This window comes from Setaria viridis, chromosome 5, assembly GCF_005286985.2.
Source record: "Setaria viridis chromosome 5, Setaria_viridis_v4.0, whole genome shotgun sequence".
In the NCBI taxonomy this organism is placed as follows: Eukaryota; Viridiplantae; Streptophyta; class Magnoliopsida; order Poales; family Poaceae; genus Setaria; species Setaria viridis.
Genome location: NC_048267.2, coordinates 10,690,177 through 10,715,387, shown reverse-complemented (window position 1 = coordinate 10,715,387; position 25,211 = coordinate 10,690,177). Strand labels below are relative to the sequence as shown.

The following is a 25,211-nucleotide window of genomic DNA, read 5'->3' as shown; positions in this document are numbered from 1 at the left end:
AGTAGTCGAAGTAGACCATCCTCGACTAGTTTTCTAGTTGAGACGAGTAGTTGAAGTAGTCATCGGCGACTTGATGCAGCCAAACGTCGAGGTAGCAGTGCTCGCGTACATCTTCTATGTACATTAGGCTATGATTTTGAGGTATTGTGGTAGCCTTCCATCTGCGTGTAGCATAAATCCCTCAAAATTGCTTTTCATGGAGAGTAGTTGGAGCTGATTATTTGCCTCAATCCCCGCGTGACTATAACAAATCTTTGTCATCTTGGGAATTATGGCGTGCGTCCCTCGATCTGCCTGATCTCCCAACTTTGAATCGGATTTTCCTCTGCCTTGATTGATGAGCCGCATGAAGTAGCCTGCGGCGGAAACTGGCTCGATCTTCGATTGGAACGTGGAGCGCATCGATTCTGTCTCGGCGATGATTTGTCTGCTCGGAACTTCGACTCGGCGACTTGCTTCTTGTCAAGTAGATTGATCTTGATGTTGAGGTCCTTCAAGCTCGCCCGATGATCTCGACGATCACCCCTATCTAGCGCACCAGATGTCGGTATTTTATACCCGGCAACCTACCTAGGGGTATCCCGAAGTAGTAGATTGGTTGGTGGGGGATCGTCGGACTTGGAACTCTAAGGTAAAAGCGAGAACACAAGACACGGATTTATACAGGTTCGGGTCCCTAGATTGTGTAATACTACGTCCTGTGTGGGGTGTAGTATATTGTGCCCTCCGCTTGGGTGTTGTTTGTGTTGAGGAATTGGTCCTCTGTTGTGGTTCTATGAGGTCTTAGCCTACCGATCTAGGGACCCTGCTCTCCTTTATATACTTCAGGGGGCAGGATTACTAGTCGGTTATAAGGAGTAGTCATAGTAGGATTACATGACATGAGTACTAATAGGATTACAGAAGACCTAGTAGAAGTCCGTCTTCTTCCTTCCTTGCGGGTACTGGGGGTCTATCCCTGACAGGGGGGAGGGGGCGGAAGTGGCCGGCGGTGGCTGAGGCCGGTGGGGTGGGGGGTGAGCCGCGAATTTAGGGTTTTGGGTTTCTGGGGGGCGGGGCTCCAATGGCCGTCGGCCTTAGAGGAGAGGGGGGTAGGCTCAACGGCGGTGGCAGTACGACCGACGATGGAGGGTGAAGCAACGTGGGAGCGCCGCTAGCTAGGCAGACCAGGAAGTCCGGCGGGCAATGGATGGCGGCGGGGGTGACGTCAAGCTTCAGATTAGGTAGGGAAGGGTGGAAGGCGGCGGTGGAGGGTGGGCGGACAGCGCAGCGGTGTGGCAGCCGCCGGTCGGGACGGAGGACGAGGCTGTGGCGGCGGGGAGCGTGGGGAAGATGGAGAGAAGAAGGAATGGACCAGGACTTTAAAAATAACTCTCCTATCTATCTTCCTACTATATATACTGATAGGAACCAAAAAAATCTCCCTCGCCAGGCTCGCCTCGCCTGGTTTATCATTTGTTACAGTATCATTTATCCGAGCGCGACTACCACAGTGAGCATGTGCAGCTCGACACTTGCCGGAAAGAAAATACTTGCCGGAGTAGGTATGCTGCGGGTATCGGGACGAGCACGAGCAATCTCCCGCTGTCGCACTCGGGGAAGAAGGACCTGGGCGCGCCGTCCCCGGACCAGGCCTGCATCTGCCTGAGTGCGCGCGCTAGTGAGTGACGCGGGCAGACGTGTTGCTCCTATCCGCTAGTGAGTGACGCGGACCACAAACCAGAGGGAACGGATCGCCACGTCCGCGCACACAGACTAGCCAATCAATCGAATTCTACTCGTCTGCTTCAGAGCAGTTCGTACTAGTACTTCAGAGCTTCTGCCCTGGTAAAAAAATAAATAAAAAAAGGCCCCAACGAAAATTCCGCAGCCATAGCCCCCGCTTCCCCCGCGCGCAGATCTTTTCTCGCTCCCCTCCTTCCCCGGCGATCGCGCCGCCTTACCGGCGACCCCCGGGATGGCGACCTCCGGCGCGGCGGAGGTGGACCCGGGAGACCGGGAGCGGCAGCAGCACGACCGCCGCCGCCTCGCGTCGTCGCTGACGGCGCGGTACTCGGACTGGGTGCTGGAGGCGCTGGACGAGCTCCCGGGGAGCTTCCTTCTCACGGACCCGTCCCTGGCGGGCCACCCCATCGTCTACGCCTCCCGGGGCCTCGCCGCGCTCACCGGCTACCCGCGCCGCGAGGTGCTGGGCCGCAACGCGCGCGTCTTCCAGGGCACCGCCACCGACCGCGCCGCCGTCGCGGGGGTGCGGGAGGCCGTCCGCGCCCAGCGCGCGCACCAGGTCGCCATCCTCAACTACCGGCGGGACGGGTCCCCGCACTGGGTGCTGCTCCACCTCGCACCCGTCTTCCAGGCACGCGACGGGAGCCTGCTCCACTTCCTCGCCGTGCAGGTGCCCATCGATGCCGCCAGACGGAGGGCGGGGGCGGGCCGAGGTGCGCCGGGGGCGGTGCTCGCCGCGTGCCGGGAGGAGGCCAGGGTGGATGAGGATTTCCCGTGCGCGAGCCACGCGGGGAAGGTGTTCGTTGATATGGATAAGAGAGGTCAGTGTGACTTGCCCCTGTTAGTTGCTTAATTAGGCTTCCATTCAACTCTATTTGGCAGTAGTAAAGTATGGATGATTACTGGTACTCCATAGTGGAGTACTAATGAGCAATGAGACTGGAGCAACCATTAATTGCGAGTAAGTTCAGTTACTAACCATTAATTTCGAGTGAGTTCAGTTACTAACCATTTGTGAAATGTGTGTTACAAACTTGACCTACATAAGACTGCTCGTGGACACGTCTTTGTTTGATTGGTTAGTCATTTCGGCCACCATAATTTTAGTTGCACTGATCTTTCATGGGGATGGTCAGTCAAGCTGCTAGCCGCAGTGGCACATCACTCAGAATGCACCCTTGTTTCACTTCTTGATTTGAAGTCTTTTAGTTATGTTATACTGCTCCTGCTTTTCCAAATGTGGACTATGCGCAGTTGTAAACACAAATATGTAGGTGATAGTTCTCCCTTTGGTGATGCTTACATGATTTGTTCACCAAAAAAAGGAAGAACTAATAGGTCAAATCAGGACAAATCATATTATGCAATCCCCTGAATGAAGGTTCAGTAGCCAGCAATAGCTAAACAAGACACCTTAAAGTTTATCTGGGTTTGCCTTTTTTATTTGTTCTATACTGTCATATTAGCTCATTTTGTGGCAGAATAACTATACGGGCAATTTCAGCTGGGTGTTGTACTTGACCTACCATTTTAATGTTTTAACTCGCAGAATATCGAACAGACAGTAAGTGAATCAAGTTGTGAATATGTTGTTGCTAGTTTGCTGTTGCAGGACTGGAGGCTGAGGAACCGTGTGTTGCTAGTGATAGCGAGAAAGAGAAGGCAACCAATACAGCTAACAGCATTGTCTCTGCTCTGAACCGCTACAGCAAGCTAACTAGTCTAGTGGTCAGCGGGAAGAGATGTGACTCTGTTGGCATCCCAGCACTCAGTTCTTCATTAAACCTATCTCTCGGTAGAATCAAACAGAGCTTTGTATTGTGAGTTATTTGCATATCTTGTCACTATTTAGTTGTCTTGTCTTATTTCTTGTGTTCGAAATATTTGATGTCTAATCCATGCATGTCTCATTAAAATGATCCTTTTGAACTGTTCACAGGACTCACTCCTGCTTGCCTGACATGCCAATAATTTATGCCAGCGATGCTTTTGTATCATTAACAGGTAGTTGTTCTTGGACTGTTAGTACCAGAGTATGGATTCTAGCAACATTTTGAAGTAATGTGTTAATGTGATGCACAATATAATTAACTATGCAATATGTGCAAATTCTGATATATTACTGGTATATTTTCATATTGTTTTCGTTGGCTCAAGTTAATCAAACTGATTATAAATACTTGGTGCATCAGTACAGAATACTCGTGTCTTTTGGGATTATCATGTGAAGTAAAGAGCATATTTTTCACCCCTGCAACAGAGTGAATCCTAGGATGGTCTTGATTTAAAAGATGTAGGTTTATGGGCTATATTTGTTATTTCCTTCTAAAATGATGTAAAAATGCAAGTTAAAATCTCTGTCCTTAGTGATGTTATTGTGGTGACAGACTTATTGATGCATTTTTCGCATATAACCAGACATGATTTTGATGTAAGCTGTTTAGAGACCACACATTTCTTTCTTTGGCAGTTGTGCATGCTGGTAGTATTTTCTCCTTTTTCTTTGTTGTTATTCTTTCTTTGGTAGTTGTGCATGCTGGTAGATTTTTCTCCTTTTTCTTTGGTAGTGGTGTTATCTTGGCAGACACCAGTCCATTACTCTATGGTGTTATGCATTAGATATAACTAGCAAAGCATGAAAGAATGGTAGAAATACTCAAATATGTTGCATTGGGGGAAATTTACTTGGAGCTGTTTAGCCTGGACTGTGTGGAGGCTGCTGCTGGTTACAGGAATGACTTATGTTGCTCTTAAAACTTTTTCTTCAGGATACTCAAGAGAGGAGATATTGGGCTGTAACTGCAGAGTCTTAAATGGTCCAGGTACTAGCTTGGAGGTTTTTGAGGAGGTGCGGACCAGGATTATATAGCTTGTATGACCATTCCCTATCATTTTGCTTACTTTTTTCAATTTCTATTCGAAATTGGATGTACAGATAAATCAGCATATTTGTTCTGAGCAGGCATGCACCGTGGACCTTCTAAGTTACAGGTGCGGTTGCTCGTTTTTTGTACTGGTAGCTAACAGGTTCAGCTTATGTAAAGAACTTGACAGAAATTTTGCCTCTTCTATCAGGAAAGATGGAAGTTCATTCCGTGATCTTCTACATGTATCTCCTATCAGAGATGCTTCAGGCAAGGTTCGCTTAGATCTTTCTCAGGACTTTCCTGAATTCCTGAAAGAAGCTGTTTTCCAGATGAATTAAACAATTCCTGCAGAATGGTTAAGTTTTAGAGGGTCTGTGTTCTTTATTCATGTTTCGATGGAGCTTTAGAGCAGAATGGATTGGCAGTTTGCAATCTATCAGTCAGATATACTGCAAGAGCAGTACAATTTTACGACTGACTTCATGTATATGCAGGTCGCGTTTCATATCTGGGTTCACCTTGACGTGGGCGCAAAGCACGACTTTAACGGGTTGACCCCTGAGGTATGGCAGCTTGGCGCTGTTGGTGCGGTGAGAGTTGCAGTGAGAGGCTTGTCGGCTTCGGGTAGCCTGTTGAGACCTTCCCAATAGCGACTCGAGTCTCCTCGCCATCCTACGACTTGTCGACTTGCCAATGTACATCGCTGCTACCTATTGTATGTAAAGTATAACTGATTAGCACAACAAAGAAAACGGATTGATTTTTAAGGGAAATTCCTGGTAAATATACGATGTTGTTCCGATCATGTAACCATGCGAAATGAAGCAAAGAAATGGAAATAGAGGCTCCAGAAGTTCTTCGATCTCACTGTTACAACTTTAATTGGTTTTTTTGACCCCAAGTGCATTAAATTGATATGTGTCGGTTTGACCTCACAAAGGTTTGGTCAGATAATAACTGACTGTTCTAGTTACAGTTAAGTTTGGATGTTAGCACAGAGAATTCACTTGTCTCTTGTCTGGAACTGGAGTCCACAGGTTTTGATTTTTATTTGGTAGGATTAGGACGTCATGACTCATGTCGTACCCGACTCGCCTGAAAATGACCTGTCCTGCAATGCAATATACATCTGCAGTAGCAGGCTTCAACAATGGCAGCCTAATCTTATCTCTAAACTCTTGCGTCAGATACACTGGCACGAGCAACTGGTCCATCCTTCCGCAGCCTCTGCAACAACCGTATTCATACATGAACATGAAGCGCTTGCGATCTCCATAGCTTACTTCGTACACTAAAATGAATAAAACAAAAAACCAAAATAAAAAAATGAAATTCCCATAACTGACACGTGACGCTATTGCCCCAGAAGCACCAGATACTGCGTACGGGAACCTGGAACTGTGTTGGTGGCGATGGCGAGAGATTTTTTATTTATTTAGCATTAAAAAGATGACGTGCGTGCTTCGCAGATGACAGTGCTGGCGGCCAGCGACCAAGTGGATGCGCGCGCAAGCGAACAACCGCAAGCGCCACGACGGACGCCGCCTGCCGGTTCCTGTCTCGTTTCCTGGCGCGTCCGGCGAACCGCGAGAATTTTTGTCTCGCCGGAACGGACGCACGACGCCGCGGTATGCACCGCGGAACCCGAAGGCCACGACGTCCTGAGAGGTCGCTAGCTGCAGCCAAGGACGCCGACTGCTGTACAGTGTACACTCCGCTACTGGCACTCTTTGCAGCCGCTCGTGGCAAGGCAACAGCCTCCGAGGTCGTTCAGTCCCCGTCCCCGGTCGGTCACCGTCCGTCCTGATGCTAACGTTTTTGCTCCTGCCGTTACACAGCAACAGTAGAAAGTAGAAACATTTGGAGCTTTATTTGGACCCTCGGTCAATGCTACTAGTAGTGGTAGGCTGGTAGCAGGAGTGGTGAGACTTGGGTCCCCGTTCGAGATGTTGTTTCTAACCTGTCACTCTATCAGTACTACTTCCTAGAACGGCTAGGAGAAATTTTGTATGGGATCCGACAAACGGCGGGTGTACAAGGAATCGTTCTCGTGTCCTGGGACTGAATGGCAAGGCCACCCGAATGCCTGATGTGTCGAGCGGCAACTAGCCCGCGAATCCCATCGTCACAGCCGCGCGCCCCTGACGGCGAGGGAGCTAACAGTCCGCCCGTTGTCCTGCCCGTGCAATCTCTGCCGGAGAAGCAACGGCGCATGATCCGACGGCGACGTCGATCCGCGGAGCACGTACAGCTAGCTCGGCGGATGAGCACTGACTAGGATGTCCCTCAGGCCGCCGATGCCGACGGGAAGCTGCCGGGAAGACGGCCGGCCGGCCGCGTGATTAGCGGGTTCGATCTGGCGGCGCAACCGGCATATGCCAGTCGGCTCTCGCAGCGCGCCGCCGCCGCCGCCGCCTGGGACTGGGAGAGAGCGGGCGTCGTGGCAGCATCGGTGTCGCTGCCCCCCTCGTACGGGGTTGCGGCGCCTTCCATGCGCACGCCGGGACCGCCCGACCGGGGAGGACCAGATGCTCTGCTCTAGTGGCGGCTCGTGTTCTACTTATGTCTTAGCAGCAGCATCTGGGCATCCGGCTAGAGGGGATGGCAGCCAAAAACGTCTCTGTTTGGCTTCCAATTCTCCATACATGGAAAGGTGGCTTACGGAACCTGGCCATATTTAATGTCCACTCCTTTTGGATGGCTCGATGGTGCCAGCAGCGACGAAACATTGCACCTGAACTCCGGCTCCATCTCAATGAGGATGATTCACTCTCGATCTTATGCAGACGCCTGCGAAATTCGCAGATACACTATATATAATACAAAGATAAAACCAGAAATCCTGCTGTCACTAAACCCGCAAAGCCGGCGAAGACGGATAGATGCTTCTGCACTTTCTTCAGTGGTAGTTCCAGTGCCAGAGCCACTCAACCAGGCAGTAATTAACCAGCAACTAGCTACGATGGGTCCAGGTAATTTCCGAGCTAACTAAATCACACTCACGTGCTAAAAACCGGCCGGTCAGGGTTGGCAAACATCTAGATCGATCGACGTACGCATCACGCATGCTCGATCGGGCAATGCGTGGTGCCATCTAATAATTAAGACGAGACTACGCTAGCAAGATTCAGTTAATACGATGGCATCGCTGTCGGCCGTCGCCTACCTCACGCACGCACGCACGCACGCAGAATTTACTAACCGTCACAGAGATCAAAGTAAAACCACCGTATCATCACGAGGACGTCGGCACACGGCCACTTTTCTACTGATCCCACTGTTGCTACACCGGCGTGACTGCGTGAGACCGATCGGTACCTCATGGTTGGCACGCCGGAGACAGTACAGTGGTAGTAGAAGAGTGAGCGAGGTAAATGGCTACCAGGTTCGTGACAGGTGTCGCCTGCCTCCGGTCAGGTGCACCGTACCGTGCCCAATGTGCCAGTAGTGCGCGCGATCGGTCGGTCTACAGATGGCGGGAATACGGGCCATGGACTGGACTCGGACGCTATTTTGGACCTGAACAAGATAAGTTTGGACTCGGGATCTAGCTAGGTCGGCATCGGCACACGGCCTCGTTTCATCGGGCTTGAATTATTTTTTTTGAGCAAATATGGTAGGTGCTCTACCTTTTCATTATAGAAGAAAAGCAGGTAGGTAATCGACCCTTGAAACAAGATGTACATTCATGCTATTACTACACTGAAACGACACAGCCTATTCAACAATCCTCACTATCGAAAACCTCAAATTTTCCGGTGCATTTCCTCGGACACTCGGCAAATAATTCCTTTACCGAGTGCTGAGCTAAAAACACTCGACATATAAATTACACTTGGCAAAAAATATATTTGTCGAGTGTCGGAAATAAAACACTCGGCAAACAAAAACTCGACACTCGGCAAAGAATGGACACTCGGAAAAACGTCACCACGTGACCGCCACAAGGGCTAGGCGACGTCCGACATCGACTACAACCTGGAGGACCCACCCTCGTCGTACAACAATGCGACCATCCATAGCCGCCTCAGTGAATACACAACGATGGCAAGGGAGGTCCATGGGCCAGAGTATGATCCGAGCTCCTAGAATCTTGATGGAGAAGTCGTCATGAGGGTAGCAGGAGGCAGGAAGCATGGCCGATACTGGATTGGCGACAGCACAATCGACATGGCCAGTACTCCCACACTCTCCCAGATTCGTGCAAGGAGCATGAGCTCGACCCAGCGATACGCCCAAGGCCAGACACTGCACGCTTCCAGATGGAGGCACTCGAGATAATTTCTGTTTTATTCATCGTTCATTGATTTTTACGTACTTTTGCTTTGTATTGTAATATTGGGATGAAATATTGTAGGCCCAGGTGGAAGCATAAACGAAGCGACGATAGGAGTTGGAGGCAAGAATGGAGCAGATGATTCAGCAGAGGCTGAAAGAACAACGGCTGAGCATGGAGCAAATGTTCCAATACATGCAGGGTTTTGCATCGAGTATGAGTCAACCTTTGCCACCGCCACTGATGCTATTCCCTCCACCTCAACCACCCGCAACTACTCCTGTGAGTCACTTGACACCTTATACTGCAGATTGAATACTTTGACTTAGAGAACTTGTTTTTGTCGTAAATGTCCAAATGCCAAATGATATGTTAGCTCAAAGTGAAATATGCTATGATATGTTAGCTCTAAATGTTAGCTCAAAATAATATGTTAGCACAAATAGTTTTTGGCCACGTTACTTCCAATTTAGGAATCATAGTTTTGCCTGATTGTTGCTCATATTATATTATTAAGTGCATGAAATATAAATATCAATCTTGTCTCACACATGCAATCTCTTCTTCTTTGTGCAGAATCAATCGGCGGCATCGAATAATCAGCCTCAGGATCCGGATTTGTCGCAGTGGTTCCCATGGCCTCCGCATTAACTACTTGTGACTTAGTTGTGACTTACTTGTTACTTGCATTTGCATTTGTGGCTTAATTGATGCTTATTGTGAATTATGCCTGTGATGCTTATTGTGAATTATGCCTGTGATGTTTGTTTGAGTGGGGGGTTCATTATACGTGACCGAACCATAAAAATAGGAATTTTATGGTCGCTTTGCCGAGTGTCATATACGCAGTACTTTGCCGAGTGTTTGTCCTTAACACTCAGCAAAGAGACAATGCAATCTTTTCTATACGAAGTACTTTGCTGAGTGACACTCGGCAAAGTTTTAAATATTGCTGAGTGTTGTTCGGTTTAACACTCGGTGACATTTTAAATATTGCTGAGTGCTTTCTTCGTAACACTCGGTAAAGTTTAGATTTTTTTTGAATATTTTTCCGCTGTGATACTCGGCAAAGCTTAAATTTTTGCTGAGTATTTTTGACACTCGGCGAAACCTTCGTCACCGTCTTCTTGGATTGCCGCCGGCCTGTACCCAGATACTACTGGTAAGTCTACATGCTGATCGTCGTATACTAGTAAACCATGCATGGCCAGCCGTGCAATCATCTCGTGGTCATCCGTAACTAACGGTGGGTCTTGGGCTTTTAGCTCCCTAGCTCCTTTGACTAGGGGAGGGTTTGTCCCGTCGAAAATTCCAAAAGCGCAGGGCGGGGTGCGACACGTCGCCGTAGCAATCGACACGTGACGCCTCTGAGAACCTTCGGATCAGGATCCGGCCTGCGCCGCGCGCGCGCGCGCGAAATGAACCATCCATGAAGCCTCTGCTCGCTTCAGAGTTCAGAAGACTACTTTTATTATAAAAAAAAGTTCAGACGACTTCGAGTTCGAGCTCTCATCGTCATCATCACCAGCAGCAATCCACGGATGCCAGCCTCGCCCGGGCGTATAAATTGGCGAGCTCGACACGGCAGCAGCGGCAGCGGCAAAGTGTAGTGTGTAGCGGAGCGATCGCGAGCAGTCGGTGTGCCGTGAGCGTGCGTGTACACGGCGGCGTCGCTGGGGCTACTCGGCCACGAGGCGAGCTGCTACGCCGCAGCCTCCTACCCGCCGCCCGCGGCCTCCTCGTACTGCTTCCCTCCCGAGCTCGTGGCGGACAGCGGTGCCGTGACGATGGAGTTCCCGCCGGCCGCCGCCATCTCTGACTACTTCTTCCTCCCGGAGATCATGGGCGCTCGCGCAACCGACTACTACGCCTCGCCGCCGGCGCCGGTGTTCGCCAGCGGCGGCGGCACCAGCGGCGGCGGCGCCGCCGCGGAGAATGAGATGGTGAACGTGTAAGTTTTGCATCGTGTTTATACGACGTCTAGCTTGCTTGCGTGCAATGTGCGCCGTCCCGTGATGTTGATTAGGTGTGGTCTGATCGAGTTCAGGAGCTACGTGGACGATGACGGGAGGAGGATGGTGATGAGCGGATCGGGTGGGAATAATGGCGGCGGGCGGCCGTCGCCGCGGATCGGGTTCCGGACGAGGTCGGAGGTGGACGTGCTGGACGACGGCTTCAAGTGGCGCAAGTACGGCAAGAAGGCGGTCAAGAGCAGCCCCAACCCGAGGTAACGCACTTGCTGCCATTGCTTCCTGCACGCAGATTTCTTTCTTTCTCGATCGGTGGCTGTTCGTTCTTCGTTGCGCTGTGGCTGATGAGCGATCGGCCGCGGCAGGAACTACTACCGGTGCTCGGCGGAGGGGTGCGGCGTGAAGAAGCGCGTGGAGCGGGACCGCGACGACCCGCGCTACGTCGTCACCACCTACGACGGCGTCCACAACCACGCCGCGCCAGGGTCCGGCGGTGCATGCCTCGCCCCGCCGCGCGGGGCCCAGACCCAGAGCATGCCGTGCTCGACGCCCCTGGTGGCGGCGCCGTGGAGCGCGCCCGGCGGCGCTCCCTGTGACGCGTGGGGGATGCACACGCAGCTGATGCATGCCGCGACGGCGGCTCACTCGTTTTCGGAATCGTCGTACTGATCGGTCGCTTGTTCTTACTACGGGCCACCATGTAAAATGTTCAGAAACGTGGAGATCGAGACGAGATCGATCCCTGCTTTTTTGGGTTTGTACCATATTACCGTTATAGTTACACATACACACACTGAATCGGTTTCGCTTGACTATTCCCTTAGACTGGACATTACTGGCTCTTGTGTCATTGTGTGTAGTCACGATGTTTAATCTTACTCACTCCATTTTTAAATATACGATTGTTTAGGACAAGCTAATTAGTTCATTTTAAAATTAATTTGGTTATCATAAACGTATAACTATGAAGGGAGTAATTTTTGTAGTACTGATCGATTTGCTAATCAGGCTTTGCTAAGAACACAGCGTGAAATTCTATTATCAATAAGATGGGGGAGTGTGCCTTTTGTTTCTCAAGATGGTAATATAATGTTCTCAACACCCTGTTTCTGCTAAAAGGAAAAAAATGAAAATTAAAGAAAAGAAAACCCTATTTCAGGAACTGGCAGATATGATGGGCAGCATACCCTAGTAAAAGACAGTAATGTATTTGGCGAAGTACATATGTTGCAAAAACATCAGTTAGGGCGCCATTCATCAGTGCACCCTGTCGTCCTGATCCTCTTATGAGCACTCTGCAACTACGGTGGTTGGTTGACTTGGTTCAGACTTCAGATCAGAGTTCTAAAGTCCTGTTCTAAAGTCAAAACGACCTATAATTTGAAACGGAGGGAGTATGTGTCTAAAATCATAGCACTGTAAATATAGTTTGCTTGTCAGGTCTCAATACTGTGCTTTAAGTCACTTAAAACAGCATAGCGCAGGGATGCTAGGTGAATGATCGTGATCAACTGAGGATATCCAGCATCTCAATTACCTCGCAGCGGTCGAACTGAATGCTGGGCGCGATGGTGCTAGAGGGAGTCTGAATGATGTATATTGGTCTGAAAACGTTCCAGAAACTGAACAAATGGACAGAACCCGATTTCCTCTCGAACAAGACAGAACCCAGTTTCAGAAACTGAAGAAGACATGGGCAGAACCCAATTTCAGAAACTGAAGAAATGGACAGCACACGCATTAGTGCAATCAAGAGAGGATCGTAAGTTTCCACCGGTGTATATTTAGTCAGCTTTGATTGGTTCGCGGGTCGTTGTCTTCTCTGACGAGCAAGCAGCTGCCTTCCTGGCTAATTATCTCCAACTAGTACGGTGGTTGCTTGACCTGGTTCAGATCAGAGTCCCTCCAAAGCCATGCTAATCAACTTCGATTCAAGCTTGAAATTTATCTCTCTCATGTCTAGTTTAGCTTGATTGACTGGTCTTTTAACGCTCTCTACATGATTAATTCGTCTACGGCAGTTTAGAGATCGATCGAACAGCGCATGACTTGATCAAATGATTGTTTCTTGAAAGAATCAAATGTCCCCTGAACTGCATGCATTTCAAAGACCTCGCTTGGGATCTGCAAATTGTTGAATAATGGTGTTTGACCACTGCCCTAGCTCCATCATTATGCATTTATGCTCTTCATCATCATGCTGCACTTGCAGGCTCAGAGTTTAGTTTAGACCCCCATCAGATTTAGCTGGAACAACCTGATGATCAAAACTTCTTTAATCCCAATCATTCATGGTAGATACAGTTTACTCATCTGCTCTATGTATATCGGCTGATCACTTGATCCCTGTTACATAGATGATCACCATTTCTTCCCAGCCAATGACTACTAAAAATTCCAAAACTACTCCAATCAACAAAGTAAGTAACCACGATGCACTTATTAATTACATATGGACCACTGCCCTACACAAAATCTAGTCCGTGCATGCGCGCGTCGATCACTTCTGGGCGGCAGCGGCTCCGCCGCGGCCCATGACCGACGTGATCGCCGCCGCCAGCGCAGACTGGAAGCTCGGGTCCGACGTGATCGCCTTCGCGAGCGTGTCCGTGACGGCCGGCGCCACCGCGCCATGGCCGCCACCGCCGAGGCTGCTCGTCCTCTGCAGGTACGACTGGGCAGCGTACAGCTGCTCCGGCCTCGACGACACGCCCAAGCCGCCGCCGAACAGGTGCCCCAGCGCCAGCGAGCCCTTGGCGTAGTACGACGGTGGCGCGGCGCCGTACGCGAGGTAACCGCTGCTCCACGCCGCCGGGACCGCCTTGGACTCGTAACCGGCAGCGTAGGGCGTGGAGTGCATGAGGGAGTGCGGCGCCGCCGGGGTGGTGAGGTCGAGCGTGATGGTGGGGCAGGAAGCGGCGGTGGAGACCATGGTGGTCGGGCCGAGCAGCCCGGCGGCCGCGAGCGGGAGGTGGTGGCCGTGGGCGGCGAGCGAGGCCGGGGAGGAGGAGGTGGTGGAGCCCGAGGTGAGCATGGCCGCCGCGGCGGAGGTCGTGGACGCCATGGCCGTGGCCGCCGGCGGGAGCTGGTGGTTGTGCTGGCCCTCGTACGTGGTGATCAGGATCGTCGTGTCCTCCGCGCACCGCTGCACCTGCTTCCTCACCGGGCAGTGGGGCGCCACCGTGCAGCGGTAGTAGGCGCGCGGGCAAGGGTTCCCCTTGGAGATCTTCTGCCCATACTTCCGCCATTGGCAACCATCGGGCATCTGATCGATCACCACAACAACATGAATTAGCTCAGCCATAACTATCGCATTAATCTAGAGATCAAATTGATTATTCAGGTAATTGGTGGTGTTTGCAACGATTTCTTGTTCGTATAGTAGTGTGAGGTAGGAGAAGTGTCACGTACCGTGGGAGTGTCGCATTTGACCCTGACGGAAACCCTAGCCTTCTTGGCCTGCTGCTGCACCTCGTCGTCCACGCCCTCCCCGGCGGCGCTCGGGCTCTTGCGCGTGGCGCAAGGCGGGGACGCGGCGGCGTCGTCCCGGGCAGGCTTGGCGGCGTCGTTAGCGCTGCTGCTGTCGGAGCTCAGGTTCAGGACGCCAGGCGCCGCCGACGCGCCGCTCGCCTTGTCGTCGTCGGCGGGCACCCCGCTGCCCCGCGCGATGCCGAGCCCGAGGGAGAGCTGGCCTTCGCCGGCGGTGGTCTCGGCGGTGCCGGACGAGGACGAGGACCTCTCGTGGCCCTTGCGGCGGGCGCCGTTGGACCTCGTGCCGAGGCTCAGGGAGACGAGATCGTCGGGGGCTTCGTCGACGCCATCGGCTCCGGGCGCCGGCGCCGGCGCCGCCGGGAGCTTAGCCTTGGCAGCTTCTTGCTCGTGCACCTTGACGACGTCGAGGAAGTGCATGTGCAGCGACTGGTACTGGTTGACGATGCGGGACAGCATCGTCTTGAGGCGCTCGTTCTCCTCCCTCACCTCGCCCATCTCCGCCTTGGCCGCCTCTAGCGTGCGTTCTTCCTGTAGCGTCAGAACATCCATGCAGTTGAACCAGATGAGAATTACGTCGCCGATGCGATAAACATGACACGATCTTGCTAGCTCAAATTCTCAACCGAATTTCAATTCATCATGGAACCGAGAAGAATTCAATTACCTGCTTGATGCCTGCGTCGCTTTGCGTTGTTGCGAAGCTTTCGAAGACTATCGGGAGAGACCTCGCGCTTCCTGTCTGCATCCACAAAAGCCAAACCATGATCAGATCTCCGTTGCGTTGAACTAGACAACTAAAGAACAAAAGAGCAAGGAAGAAGAAAGAAGAACAGGGTGTGGCCGTGCGCTGAATTCATACCGCTGCTGCCATCTCCGGCTTGGCGTCGGCTCTCTTCTCCTCCTTCACCGGCGCCGGCCTTTCGACAGCGACCTCCATGGCAGCCAAGCTATCAATTAGCTTGACGAGAGCTCAAGCTACGACTAGGAACTCGCCGCACCGGGCCACGAGACGGCCGCCTGCCCCTTTTCGAGCAATAGCTTTCGGCAAGCAATGCCTTGCTTGTCCTGTGGCACTAGTACCTCTGCCCTCGCCGTCCTTATAAAGAAGGAAAGAAGGAAAGAGGCAACGAAGCTTAAGCCTGGAGTTTCTGACTCGCTTGGAGTAACCCCAGACTAAAGAATTGCGAGATGCCGCACCGTACCGAATCCCAGTGGCCCGGCCTATCGGGGGGGCCCAGTCGTCGTCGTCGCCTCGCCCATACGGCTGGGCGCATCAAAAATGTCAACCGGCTTAGCTTGCCATGCCAGCCCATGGCCGGGGGCGAGAGAGGCGAGATAAGCGAGCGCCAATAGAATACTCGTCGTCCCCGTTGTCACCGTCGTCTTCGTCGTCGTCGTGGCTGCGGTGGTCTCCCCCCATCCCAAACGTGTCCTGCATGTCGTTGCCGCCGCGTCGTCGTCTGCACTGGTCCACGCGCCAGGGCTCTCTACGCTAGCTGCTAATAAGCCCTAAGCTACTGCTACTCCGGCGACCGTTGGATCAAGCGGTTAGCCGCCGTCGCCGCCACCACCGTCGCCGCCACAACTTTGCAGGCAGGTTCGCGAGGTTGACGGGGATGGCAGGTTCTTAGTTCTGACTTGTCCAGCTGACAAAATGGATGCCGCGTTCTTATTACATGTCAGCTAGCTCCCGGCGGCCGGCGTGTGTACGTACGAACGCAGGAGCTCGATCGCGGCCTTGCATTTCTTTAGGGGTGTCCGGTTGACTTTGTACGGCCGGTGGGGAGCTAGGTGCTTGCTGCTATCTGTCAAGTTGAAGAAGCAACCGGGATGTTGAGGAATTGTTCAGCCAACCGGTGCGTGGATCAAATCTGGAGAAATTAAACACGCTAGGCGCATCGAATTATTCTGCTGCCGCTCACTGACGACGACGCTGCTTCGATGTCTTCGGATTTTAACAGGTCAGGTCAAGCTGCGAAAACTCGGACCTGGATGAAAAGTACAGGTGTGCCCAAGCAATCCACTTGTCGGCCGTTTACCTTTTAACCTTTCGTGGAGTATCTACTTTCGAAAGATCAACCCACACATAGGAACGAGAGACGGATAATTCATTTTATTTTATCGGGTTCGGAGCAGAGCGGATATTACACATAAACAAATAATTATTTCAAATGTCGGAAATGGAAACATAATTGGACCGGTGTTGGAGTGAAATCAGACTTAAACGCAGCATTAGTACTTGTAATCAGTACTAGTTCACATCATCATATCGAGCAGGTTCTTCCAAGAGCCCAGTGGGAGCCGTCACCATTGGGAGAGAGGAAAAAAGGTCCTTCCCCTTTCCTAAGTCGCGTGTGAACAGTACATCGTCGCAGTACTGCGTGTACACGGACCCACAGAGTCAGCATCACCCACGCGCGTATCTATCCACCATGTGCCGAATTGGAGAGGAGGAGGAGGGATCGGAGCTGGAACTGGAAGAGAAGAGACCATCAGGGGGAATAAAGAAACGCAGCATGTGACGCGAGAAGAGACCATCCTCTCGATCGAGCCCGCATTGATTAGCCGCGGATACGATCGATCCGTGCGCACGCGATGCGACCATGCACACACACTCCTGTAGCTTTTATTCCATCCAACTGGTGCCGCGACCGCGACAGTTCGGTGTTGCCATCCAATAATCGGGTTCAAGTGATTTAATTAGCCTAATTTTATTTTTTATTTTTTTTGGGGGGAGGTTTTGGTTGGCCTACTTGTTGAGATTCCAGCGAATCCCGTTGAAACTGTTGCAGCGCCACCGTACCCGCGGGATCGTCGACCTCCCCTTCCCTCTGTTTCCATTTCTTTTTGTGCCTTTTTTTTTTATATCGGCAGTCATGGAGGGCGTACGTGACCTCACCTCACCACCCCGTTGAATATCGGCATAGCTGCCCTGCCTTGATCCGTCTCCACCGCGACGTAGCATTAACCAAATTGGATGTGGTGATCGTGTTCCCATGGGTTGCTACAGGGTTTGTGCAGGTGGGGCCCACCGGCGAGGGAGAAACCATGGAGATGGAGTTTTTGCTGGAATCTTGGATCATCGGATTGGCGGATTGCCTAGAGAAAGTAGAGTGCACACCACCACCATACACACACACTCAAGAGCTCCCACGACTTTCCATCAATTACAGGATTTACGTACCTGGGAAAATGAAGGCGAGTCGTATTTCAGATCGGAGACTCTCGGAGAGCTTTCGCAATCAGGGGATTCGGTCTAAGGGAGGGATCACCCATGATGTATGGCCCCTATACAGATGGCGTCATGCAATAGCAACAGCACAATTTCTTACAAGGAACACACAACTTGGAGTTGAAAAAAAGCAGAGCAGCGGAGAAAAAAATGGCATAAAGATATGTAAGCACATGGATGATGGATGGACTCAGTTCAAGTAAACTGCATGTTTAGTCAACGGATGCATCAAGGGAGGCGTCTTTCCTACCTAATTCCTAAATGCATATACTAACCACCATTTCCCAAATGAATACAGCTAACACCCAGCCCAAAGAAAAAAAAAAGAATTGGTCTGATGAGTAAGCTGGTGAGCGGACCTTGTTTGTCGACGCATCATGTGAGGCCAAGCTTTTCAACGATCTGGTCAAATCTTTGGACCCTCAAGTGGGGTAAGCGATGCGGATTTCCATCACATTTTTCTTAAGGAAAGACCCCCATGCAGACGCTCCTTGCATAGCCTGGAGAAATTAGGAGGAAACAAATGCATTCTCTTCTTGTTCTCTTCCCGGTGTTTGATGCTTGGAAGCCACTGATACATCACCATTCGGCAGATTCAAAACCGGCGTCGCAAATTCAAGCTCACCCTACCGACAGCCCTCGCCGAGTTTTCCAGCTGTCTGTCAAATAATGCTGGCGGTGTTTTCGTCTCATGGATTACTGAGTCCTGAAAAGAAAACTGCGAAGTCAGAAGGACATCATTCTGAGAAGTCGTCTTTCACATGGATCAGTTCAGGGAACTGCCCTATGGGAACAATTGTAATGTAACTTAGCCACAGAACGAGTAGAATAGTAGCAAGCTCTGGCAACCTGTGCATTCAAATACTCGAGGTCAACAATTTGTCAGAAATTATGGAAGTGTCAGATCATGGATCTGTCACACCAGGACCGAACTGAAGACTAATGACGGACAGATATAGTATGTAATTCAATTGCTACAGATCATACATCACCAATAAAACTTGTTTGACAGATTTGGAACAGTAAAAGTAGTATAGGGAAAAGGGTCAATGGAACCCCGCAATACTACTTATTACCTCCATTGATCCATCAAAAACTTACCAAGCACAAGTAGTATAGGGAAAAACGTAAACCGACAAACCATCATGCGCCTCCAGGGTGACTCCCATGGCGTCCCCGACCCTGTCCACCAAAGCCCCACCAAATCTCCCAAATCCACCACTCCCATCGCTGATTCCACCCAATCCACACCAGATCTGAATCCGCCCGAAGCCGATCTACAATCTCATCGTTCTACCGTCCCGATTCACCTCAGAAAGGAAGAGATCAAATGCGTGAGGGGGTCAGCCCCATCTACCGTCCCCGCCGGCGAGGATCTCTCGGTGATGCTGTCTCTGCCTTCCCTGCAATGGCAAGATGCTCCAGCCATCCAAGTCCAATCCTAAATCCAAGCTGATGCAGCCATCATCCTCCCGGATCTTGCATGGGAGCTTCAAGTACATGACGCCCTCATGACGACGCACGACAACGCGAGGCTCGATGGCGGCCTCGAGGAGGAGGACCCTCTGACTAGAGACCTCATTCAAAGGCTCAACCACCAGAAGATTAGGCAAGATCCGCCACTGGTTCATGACCTCATGGCCACCATGAATCTCAGCAAGAGAGTTATGGAGAAAGAGAAGCAAAGATTCACTTGAGCAAAGAAGGGGAAAGGAATTGAATCAATTGCACCCACTGGTCACCAATCGCAAGGACAATAGTCGCATCCATTTCAGACAGAGAATGGCTCAGACAGAGGGAAGTTCTTATTGCAGGGGAATGGCGCAGCAGCAAAGGAAGTGAATGCTCAAGCATCAACACCTCAGTTTTGTTCCAAGCCATGGACCGGTGACCTACGACAACATAGACATGAGCTTCAGACAGAGAACAACACAGGTAGCAACAAGGTATTACTGCAGGGAGATTGCTCAACAGCAAGGAAAGTGGGGACCAAAACATCAATTCCTCAGTTTGCTCCCAGGCCATGGATCGGCGACTGAAGATAGCATTGCAAGGATCTCCATTCGTATCCAGCAACAAGTCTACCCAAGGACAGCTCACGGAACCCAACCACATTGATGAGCATGGCTTCCAGGTAGTTTAAGCCAGTATTCTGGTGGCACAAACTGGGATCTCATTCAAGGAAGGAGTATCAATTCCACCAACCAGAGGAGATCGAGCAGAGAAGGAGGTACATTACTCTGGTCAGAGGCAAATGCCTCAATTGTTTCTCCACTGAGCATAGAGTGGCAGACTGCCGGTATAGCACTAAATGCTAGAGATGTTTGAAAATGAGGCACAAGGCTCGATCCTACCCGAGAGGAGCAACCAGTTTAAAGAAGCTAGAGCTGCGCCTACACCACCCATCCACCGCTCCATCCGCCACAAACCCTCCTCCCAGTTCCTGCACCACAGCTGGTGTGGCCGTGCGCTCTTCCTGCTGCACCTACCTTCAAGCGGTCAAAGGAGAACCTGCTGCCATGGTGACCTACCCCAGCGACCCGTGCGCACCTTGAGCTAGCGATCTGTGCGATCTCTGTGACCGGGACCATCAAGCGCAAGAGGGACGCCATGATCGATAATATGGTCGTCTGTTGGCTCAACGGCAACAGACACGACATTGACACCCACCACATCGTCAACGCCCTCGACGAGTAGCTGCACATCGACCGACACAAGATCAAGGTGGTCAAGCACTTCCCCGAGCAATACCTGGTCTTCTTCTCCAACAGCAAAGTGTATCAGCACATCATGAACTACCCCAAGGTCTGGAGCAGGGGTCGGATGTTCAATTTCGAACCCTAGTCAGAGCATTAGGGGGCCGTGGAGAGCAAGCTGGAGTTTCGGGTGAGACTACATGTCGAGGGGCTGCTGGCACACGCCTAATCCGAGGAGGTGGCAACCAACATCATCGGCAACAACTGCGCCATCCACTTCGTCGAGGGCCACTCCCGCCGCCAAGATTGTACACGCACCTATGACCTGTGGGCTTGGTGCTCCAATCCTAGGAAGATCCCCAAAAAGTACTGCTCACCATCACTAACCCTAATGGGAACAAGCTGCAGACGCCATCGAGCTCTACCACAACCCGCCACGAGGTTGCAAGGGCGCTTACGACTACAAACTCCACATCCACCTGGATATCGTGGAGGACCTCTCCTTCAACGGCGGCCATGGTGGAGGAGGTGGGACGCACAACAGAAAGCCACGATGCGAGTTCCTCTGGAGCTATGACGCGCCGGATTTGCAGGGGGAGCGACGCCGGGGTCAGGGGCACGACTACTGCAACGGCTGGGACTACCGCCCCCGCAGAGATGACCACGGCGACCACGACGACAACTTCCACCATGGGGTGCGGCACCATCGCAGCCAAATCTCCTAGGGCAGGACCACGCGCTGTAGCGGGGCGATGGAGGACTGCTACAGCTCCAACCATTACCATGGCGGCAGACAGATCGGGCACCACAGTAGGGTCGGGGCCCCTGTAGATGCCACGAAGACATGGCACCAGAAAGATGGCACCAGGCACGTCTCCTTCGCCAACCCGCTGGTCCAAATACTGGGTTAGAATTTGCCTCTCCATGATCAAAGCCTGAAGTTTCTTCATTTGACCTCTTCTAGTTGTGTATTGCGGCCAGACTAGATGGACCCTATGAGGGACCAACTCCTCATCCCCCTTGTTAGTGCAAGACATCCCACCAAAGAGCGGTGCATTATGGACATGCTGAATGCAGCTCCGGGATGGAAACTAGTCATCTCGCCACCCTCCAGAGGTGGTGAAGGGGCGACAGCTACAGAGGAGGATTGGAGGAGCAACCTCACCCAAGTTGATCCCACCAAGAAGGTTCGCAGATTTGATGAACCTACCTCTGCTATTTCTATTCCTGAGCTTTGCATTTCATTGAATGTGAGAGAGAACATGGCAGCATCAAAGATCACCCCACCAGCCACCCAAAACCCATCCATTCCCTCTGCACCTAGCGCAACTGCTTTGGCCAAGGAGACCAACACTCTGAACAATCCAGTTCCTTGTGAAACCTTGGTGAATGCAGTGAGCAACACTCGTCCAGCTGCATCTGAACAAAATGCCAACAGTGAGCACAATGGTGAAAAGACACTCCTGCAAATGGGAGAGCACACCCAACCTTCTACACAGTGAACAACCCAGTGTCCGGTGCAACGCCGGTGTTTGCTGTGAGCATAACTCACTCACCTGAACACGATGAGAATGAACACAATGATAGTGTAGAGCACAACAAAGAAAGGACACCATTGAACAATGGAGAGCTCTCCCAACCTGATGACCTAACAGCCTTCATTGATTTCATTTCACACACACCCCCAGTACCAATTCTGAACACTCCTCCAAAAATCAACACTAGGCAACCCCACCAAGATCAACCTGAGATTACTACCACACAAAGGAAGAGCTGTTGTTTGGCAGACAAGGCCAAACTACACCCGAGGAAAGATAGTATCTGTTATCAAGTAAGCTAGGGGAATTATCTCCCAAGGTGACAGACTCTAATGTTGATTTTGATCACCTGGCGCAGCACCTCCCAAAGCCCCTGACGGGTATGAAGATGGCAGCCATCAAGATGCTGGTGGAGAAAAGAAACTAGCCCAGAAGCAAGAAGAAGAGCAAGATCATGCCGGTGACAGTGGACAGCCCAGCTCTGATGCATGGGCCAGAGGCCATGTAGGCCAAGGCTCGGAAAGCCTTCCTGAGGACCCGATCCTCTAGTTATCTTAGTTGTCTTTCATTTAGCTATGTTTTGCAGCAAACATTCAGAACTTCTTGAAGTTGTAATAGTTAATAGGCCGGCAATTAGGCCCTGCGGCTTCAGCGGCACTACGGTCATAGGCCCACTACCGACGTCCAGAAGCTCGCCAATCCGTGCGTGTTGCAGATCCACCTTGACGGACTGATGTTCTTTGGCTTTGTATTTGGTCCTCGCGCCAAGCCGAAATTGTTATCTTGTCCTAGTTGTGCTCCCTATTTCTAATGTCTCAAAAGGATTGTAATATTCTGTGTTGGAACGTTAGAGGGCTCAATGTCGTGACTAGAAGAGAGACCGTCCGCACCACGGTTCAATCAACGGGGGCAACCATCATCTTCCTTCAGGAAACGAAAATCGCACACTAGACGTCGTGACTGGTTAGTGAGATGCTGGGCCCAAGTTTTGCAAAAAAAATATGCAACGCTGCCGGCAAATGGAATGAGAGGAGGCATCCTACTAGCAGCAAGTGAGAGACATTTTAGTTTGCACAACATCTCGACATCCGAGTACACAGTCTCATCTACTATCACAATGGACACTCATAGGGGTCTATGGGCCTCAAGCTGATCAAGATAAACTAATGTTCCTAGAAGAATTAAAGACACTAAAAGAGGAAGTTCTGGACAAATGGCTAGTCGTGGGAGATTTCAACCTCTAATTCAAGGCCAAAGACAAAAGCAATAATAGACTAGACAGACGGCTAATGAACAGTTTCAAACAGACTCTGGATGAGACCCAAGTCATGGAGATCAAGCTAAGAGGGAGACGTTTCACCTGGAGTAATGAGCAAGACAACCCGGCGTTCATCCACATTGATCGATTCTTTGGGTCACCAGAATGGCTTATCCTCTTCCCAAACCTCGACCTACAGGCTCTTTCGATCATGGGGTCAGACCATTGCCCTTTATTCTTAACAGGGAATGTGGTGAGGCAGCATTATGCAGGGTTCTATTTCATTCATACTAGGTTAATATGCTGGGCTTGTTGGTGTTTAGACTCGACACCTACCGAGGTAGTATTTTGGTTGGTGGGGCTCGTCAAGATCAGGAACTCGAAGGTAAACGCAGACACACGATTTAGACAAGTTTGGGCTGCTACGTTCTATGTGTTGGTTGGATTGAATTGCTTTGGAGGAGGTCCTTGCCTCGCCTTATATAGTCAGGAGCAGGGTTACAGGTCGGTTGGTTACAAGAATACTAGTTGGATATGACTAGAAGAAGCCTACCCTATTACAACGAGTACTTTTCTAATATTTTACTAGTTCCTGTCTTTCCATGGAGACTACACCGTCCTGTGCCATGATCTCCAGGTCAGATGCGTCTCGGTATCCAGCCTCATATTTGGTTCTGTCCAAACCTTCTGTGGGCCAATAGATGTATGTACGATAAGCCTCCAATTACTTTTAGTCAAATGCAACAGTTCCAAGTACTTTTGTAGACTTCACCGACTAGTTTTAGTTCTATTCGAGTACTTCATCTGGTTGAATCTTCAAAGGTGCCCAAAAACTGCCATGCGGCTAGAATGTGCTCAAACCTCATTCAACTTATTCTCGTATCCTTGAACCTTGAATTTTATATGGAAGTACGACGAAAGTCGCACTCCATACGAAGTAGCCCCCGAGCCTTAGGTTGAATTGAAGAATCAGGCTGAGGGTCAATATGTAATTTGCATCAATTTCCCCTTAAAACCCGAAGAAAAAACTTTTTGTCGATGGACACGTGGCACACAGCCCCCGAGCCTTTAGGCGACTAGTTTGGTGGGTATAGGTCAAACTTGGTCAACGTGACCATCTTTTGGAATATCCATATATTTTTCCGAAATGAAAGAAACCACCAATCAATTTTCCTAGATTTTAGGAATCCTTTAAATCGAAGACCATTCACTTGCGCAGTTTTTACTATGCCACTATTATAAATAACGGAGAAATTTATTCGTTCTGTTTTATCCTTGCCATTCTCCTTTCCAACTTTCACACTGTAGCCCTAGCGCCGCTGCCACTATTCGATTTCCAAATGCTAGCGCCGCTGCCCCCCACCATGCAGCCCCCGAGCGTATGAGACTGAAGATGCTCGTGACATCAAGGATGGGGAGGAAGACCACTGCATCAAAGCCCGCCGAGGAAGTGAAGAAGAAAAAGAGATCTGGCAAGGGGAAGGATCCTCAGTTGCCAGTGCCCAAGTATGGCAATACCAATAAGACCGCGCCGCCCAACGTCGTGTGCTCTTGGAAAGAGTTGAAGGCAATCGAGGGTGACATCAACGCTCTTGTCACCGTAAAGTTGTTGCAAGAGCAATGCTATATTCAGTGGAGATCCGCCTTCGGGAATGGATACCCATTGGAATCATATCCAAACGAGATGGTAACCTTTATGCACTTTATTGAGCGAGGCCTTGGATTGCCCACCTGTGCTTTCTTCCAGGGTCTTCTTGATTACTCCAAGTTGGAGTTAGTGCATCTGAATCCCAAAGGAATTTTCCATACTGCTATTTTCATCCACTTCTGCAAAGCTTTTTTGGGGATCAGGTTGAACTTTCAGTTATTCCCGAAGTTTTTCCGTGTGAAGCCACAACCCTTGAGGGAACACACGTTGTTGGTTGGAGGTGCCGGAATTCAGATGTGGGAGATAGTAAGCACCCTGTATTTGCTTTACAGGTTGATAGACTCCAATGCCAGGTGGAAAGAAAAATGCTGCTACATTGGCAACCATGATCCGAAACTACCCAAGCTGACAGGACACCGCCCCTCTTGGAACAACCGGTGGCTTGATGAATCGAAACATGGAGATTGCCTCCAATTACCCGAACTTATGGATAGAATTGCCAAGTTGAA

General features: G+C 50.8%; 3 protein-coding genes across 13 annotated transcripts; 2 read left to right on the top strand and 1 right to left on the bottom strand.

Annotated features, from left to right (window-relative positions):
• Positions 1–1,776: 1,776 nt before the first annotated feature.
• LOC117856963 (protein TWIN LOV 1) lies at positions 1,777–5,459 on the top strand. 11 transcript variants are annotated; one of them, XR_004640691.2, is made up of 7 exons: positions 1,777–2,546; positions 3,338–3,545; positions 3,665–3,729; positions 4,494–4,547; positions 4,661–4,716; positions 4,806–4,864; positions 5,087–5,148. XR_004640691.2 is itself a non-coding variant. In XM_034739420.2 (7 exons), exons 1-7 carry the CDS (start codon positions 1,958–1,960, stop codon positions 5,113–5,115), a joined length of 1,059 nt encoding a protein of 352 aa, XP_034595311.1. In that variant the 5' UTR covers positions 1,777–1,957; the 3' UTR covers positions 5,116–5,459. The 11 variants fall into 11 exon arrangements, 8 of the variants coding, with proteins under 8 accessions (XP_034595311.1, XP_072149841.1, XP_034595314.1 ...); XR_011898214.1 differs by having other exon boundaries at positions 4,801–4,859; XM_034739420.2 differs by having other exon boundaries at positions 4,494–4,573; positions 4,688–4,716; positions 4,801–4,859; positions 5,087–5,459.
• Positions 5,460–10,338: 4,879 nt separating this feature from the next.
• LOC117856965 (uncharacterized) lies at positions 10,339–11,670 on the top strand. Its single transcript, XM_034739425.2, has 3 exons — positions 10,339–10,819; positions 10,916–11,095; positions 11,204–11,670. The coding sequence occupies exons 1-3, from the start codon at positions 10,656–10,658 to the stop codon at positions 11,505–11,507; spliced, it is 648 nt and encodes a 215-aa protein (XP_034595316.1). The 5' UTR covers positions 10,339–10,655; the 3' UTR covers positions 11,508–11,670.
• Positions 11,671–13,099: 1,429 nt separating this feature from the next.
• LOC117856962 (WRKY transcription factor 72A) lies at positions 13,100–15,748 on the bottom strand. Its single transcript, XM_034739416.2, has 4 exons — positions 15,190–15,748; positions 14,995–15,069; positions 14,250–14,858; positions 13,100–14,103 (listed from the first exon to the last, which is right to left on the bottom strand). Exons 1-4 carry the CDS (start codon positions 15,265–15,267, stop codon positions 13,339–13,341), a joined length of 1,527 nt encoding a protein of 508 aa, XP_034595307.1. The 5' UTR covers positions 15,268–15,748; the 3' UTR covers positions 13,100–13,338.
• Positions 15,749–25,211: the final 9,463 nt, after the last annotated feature.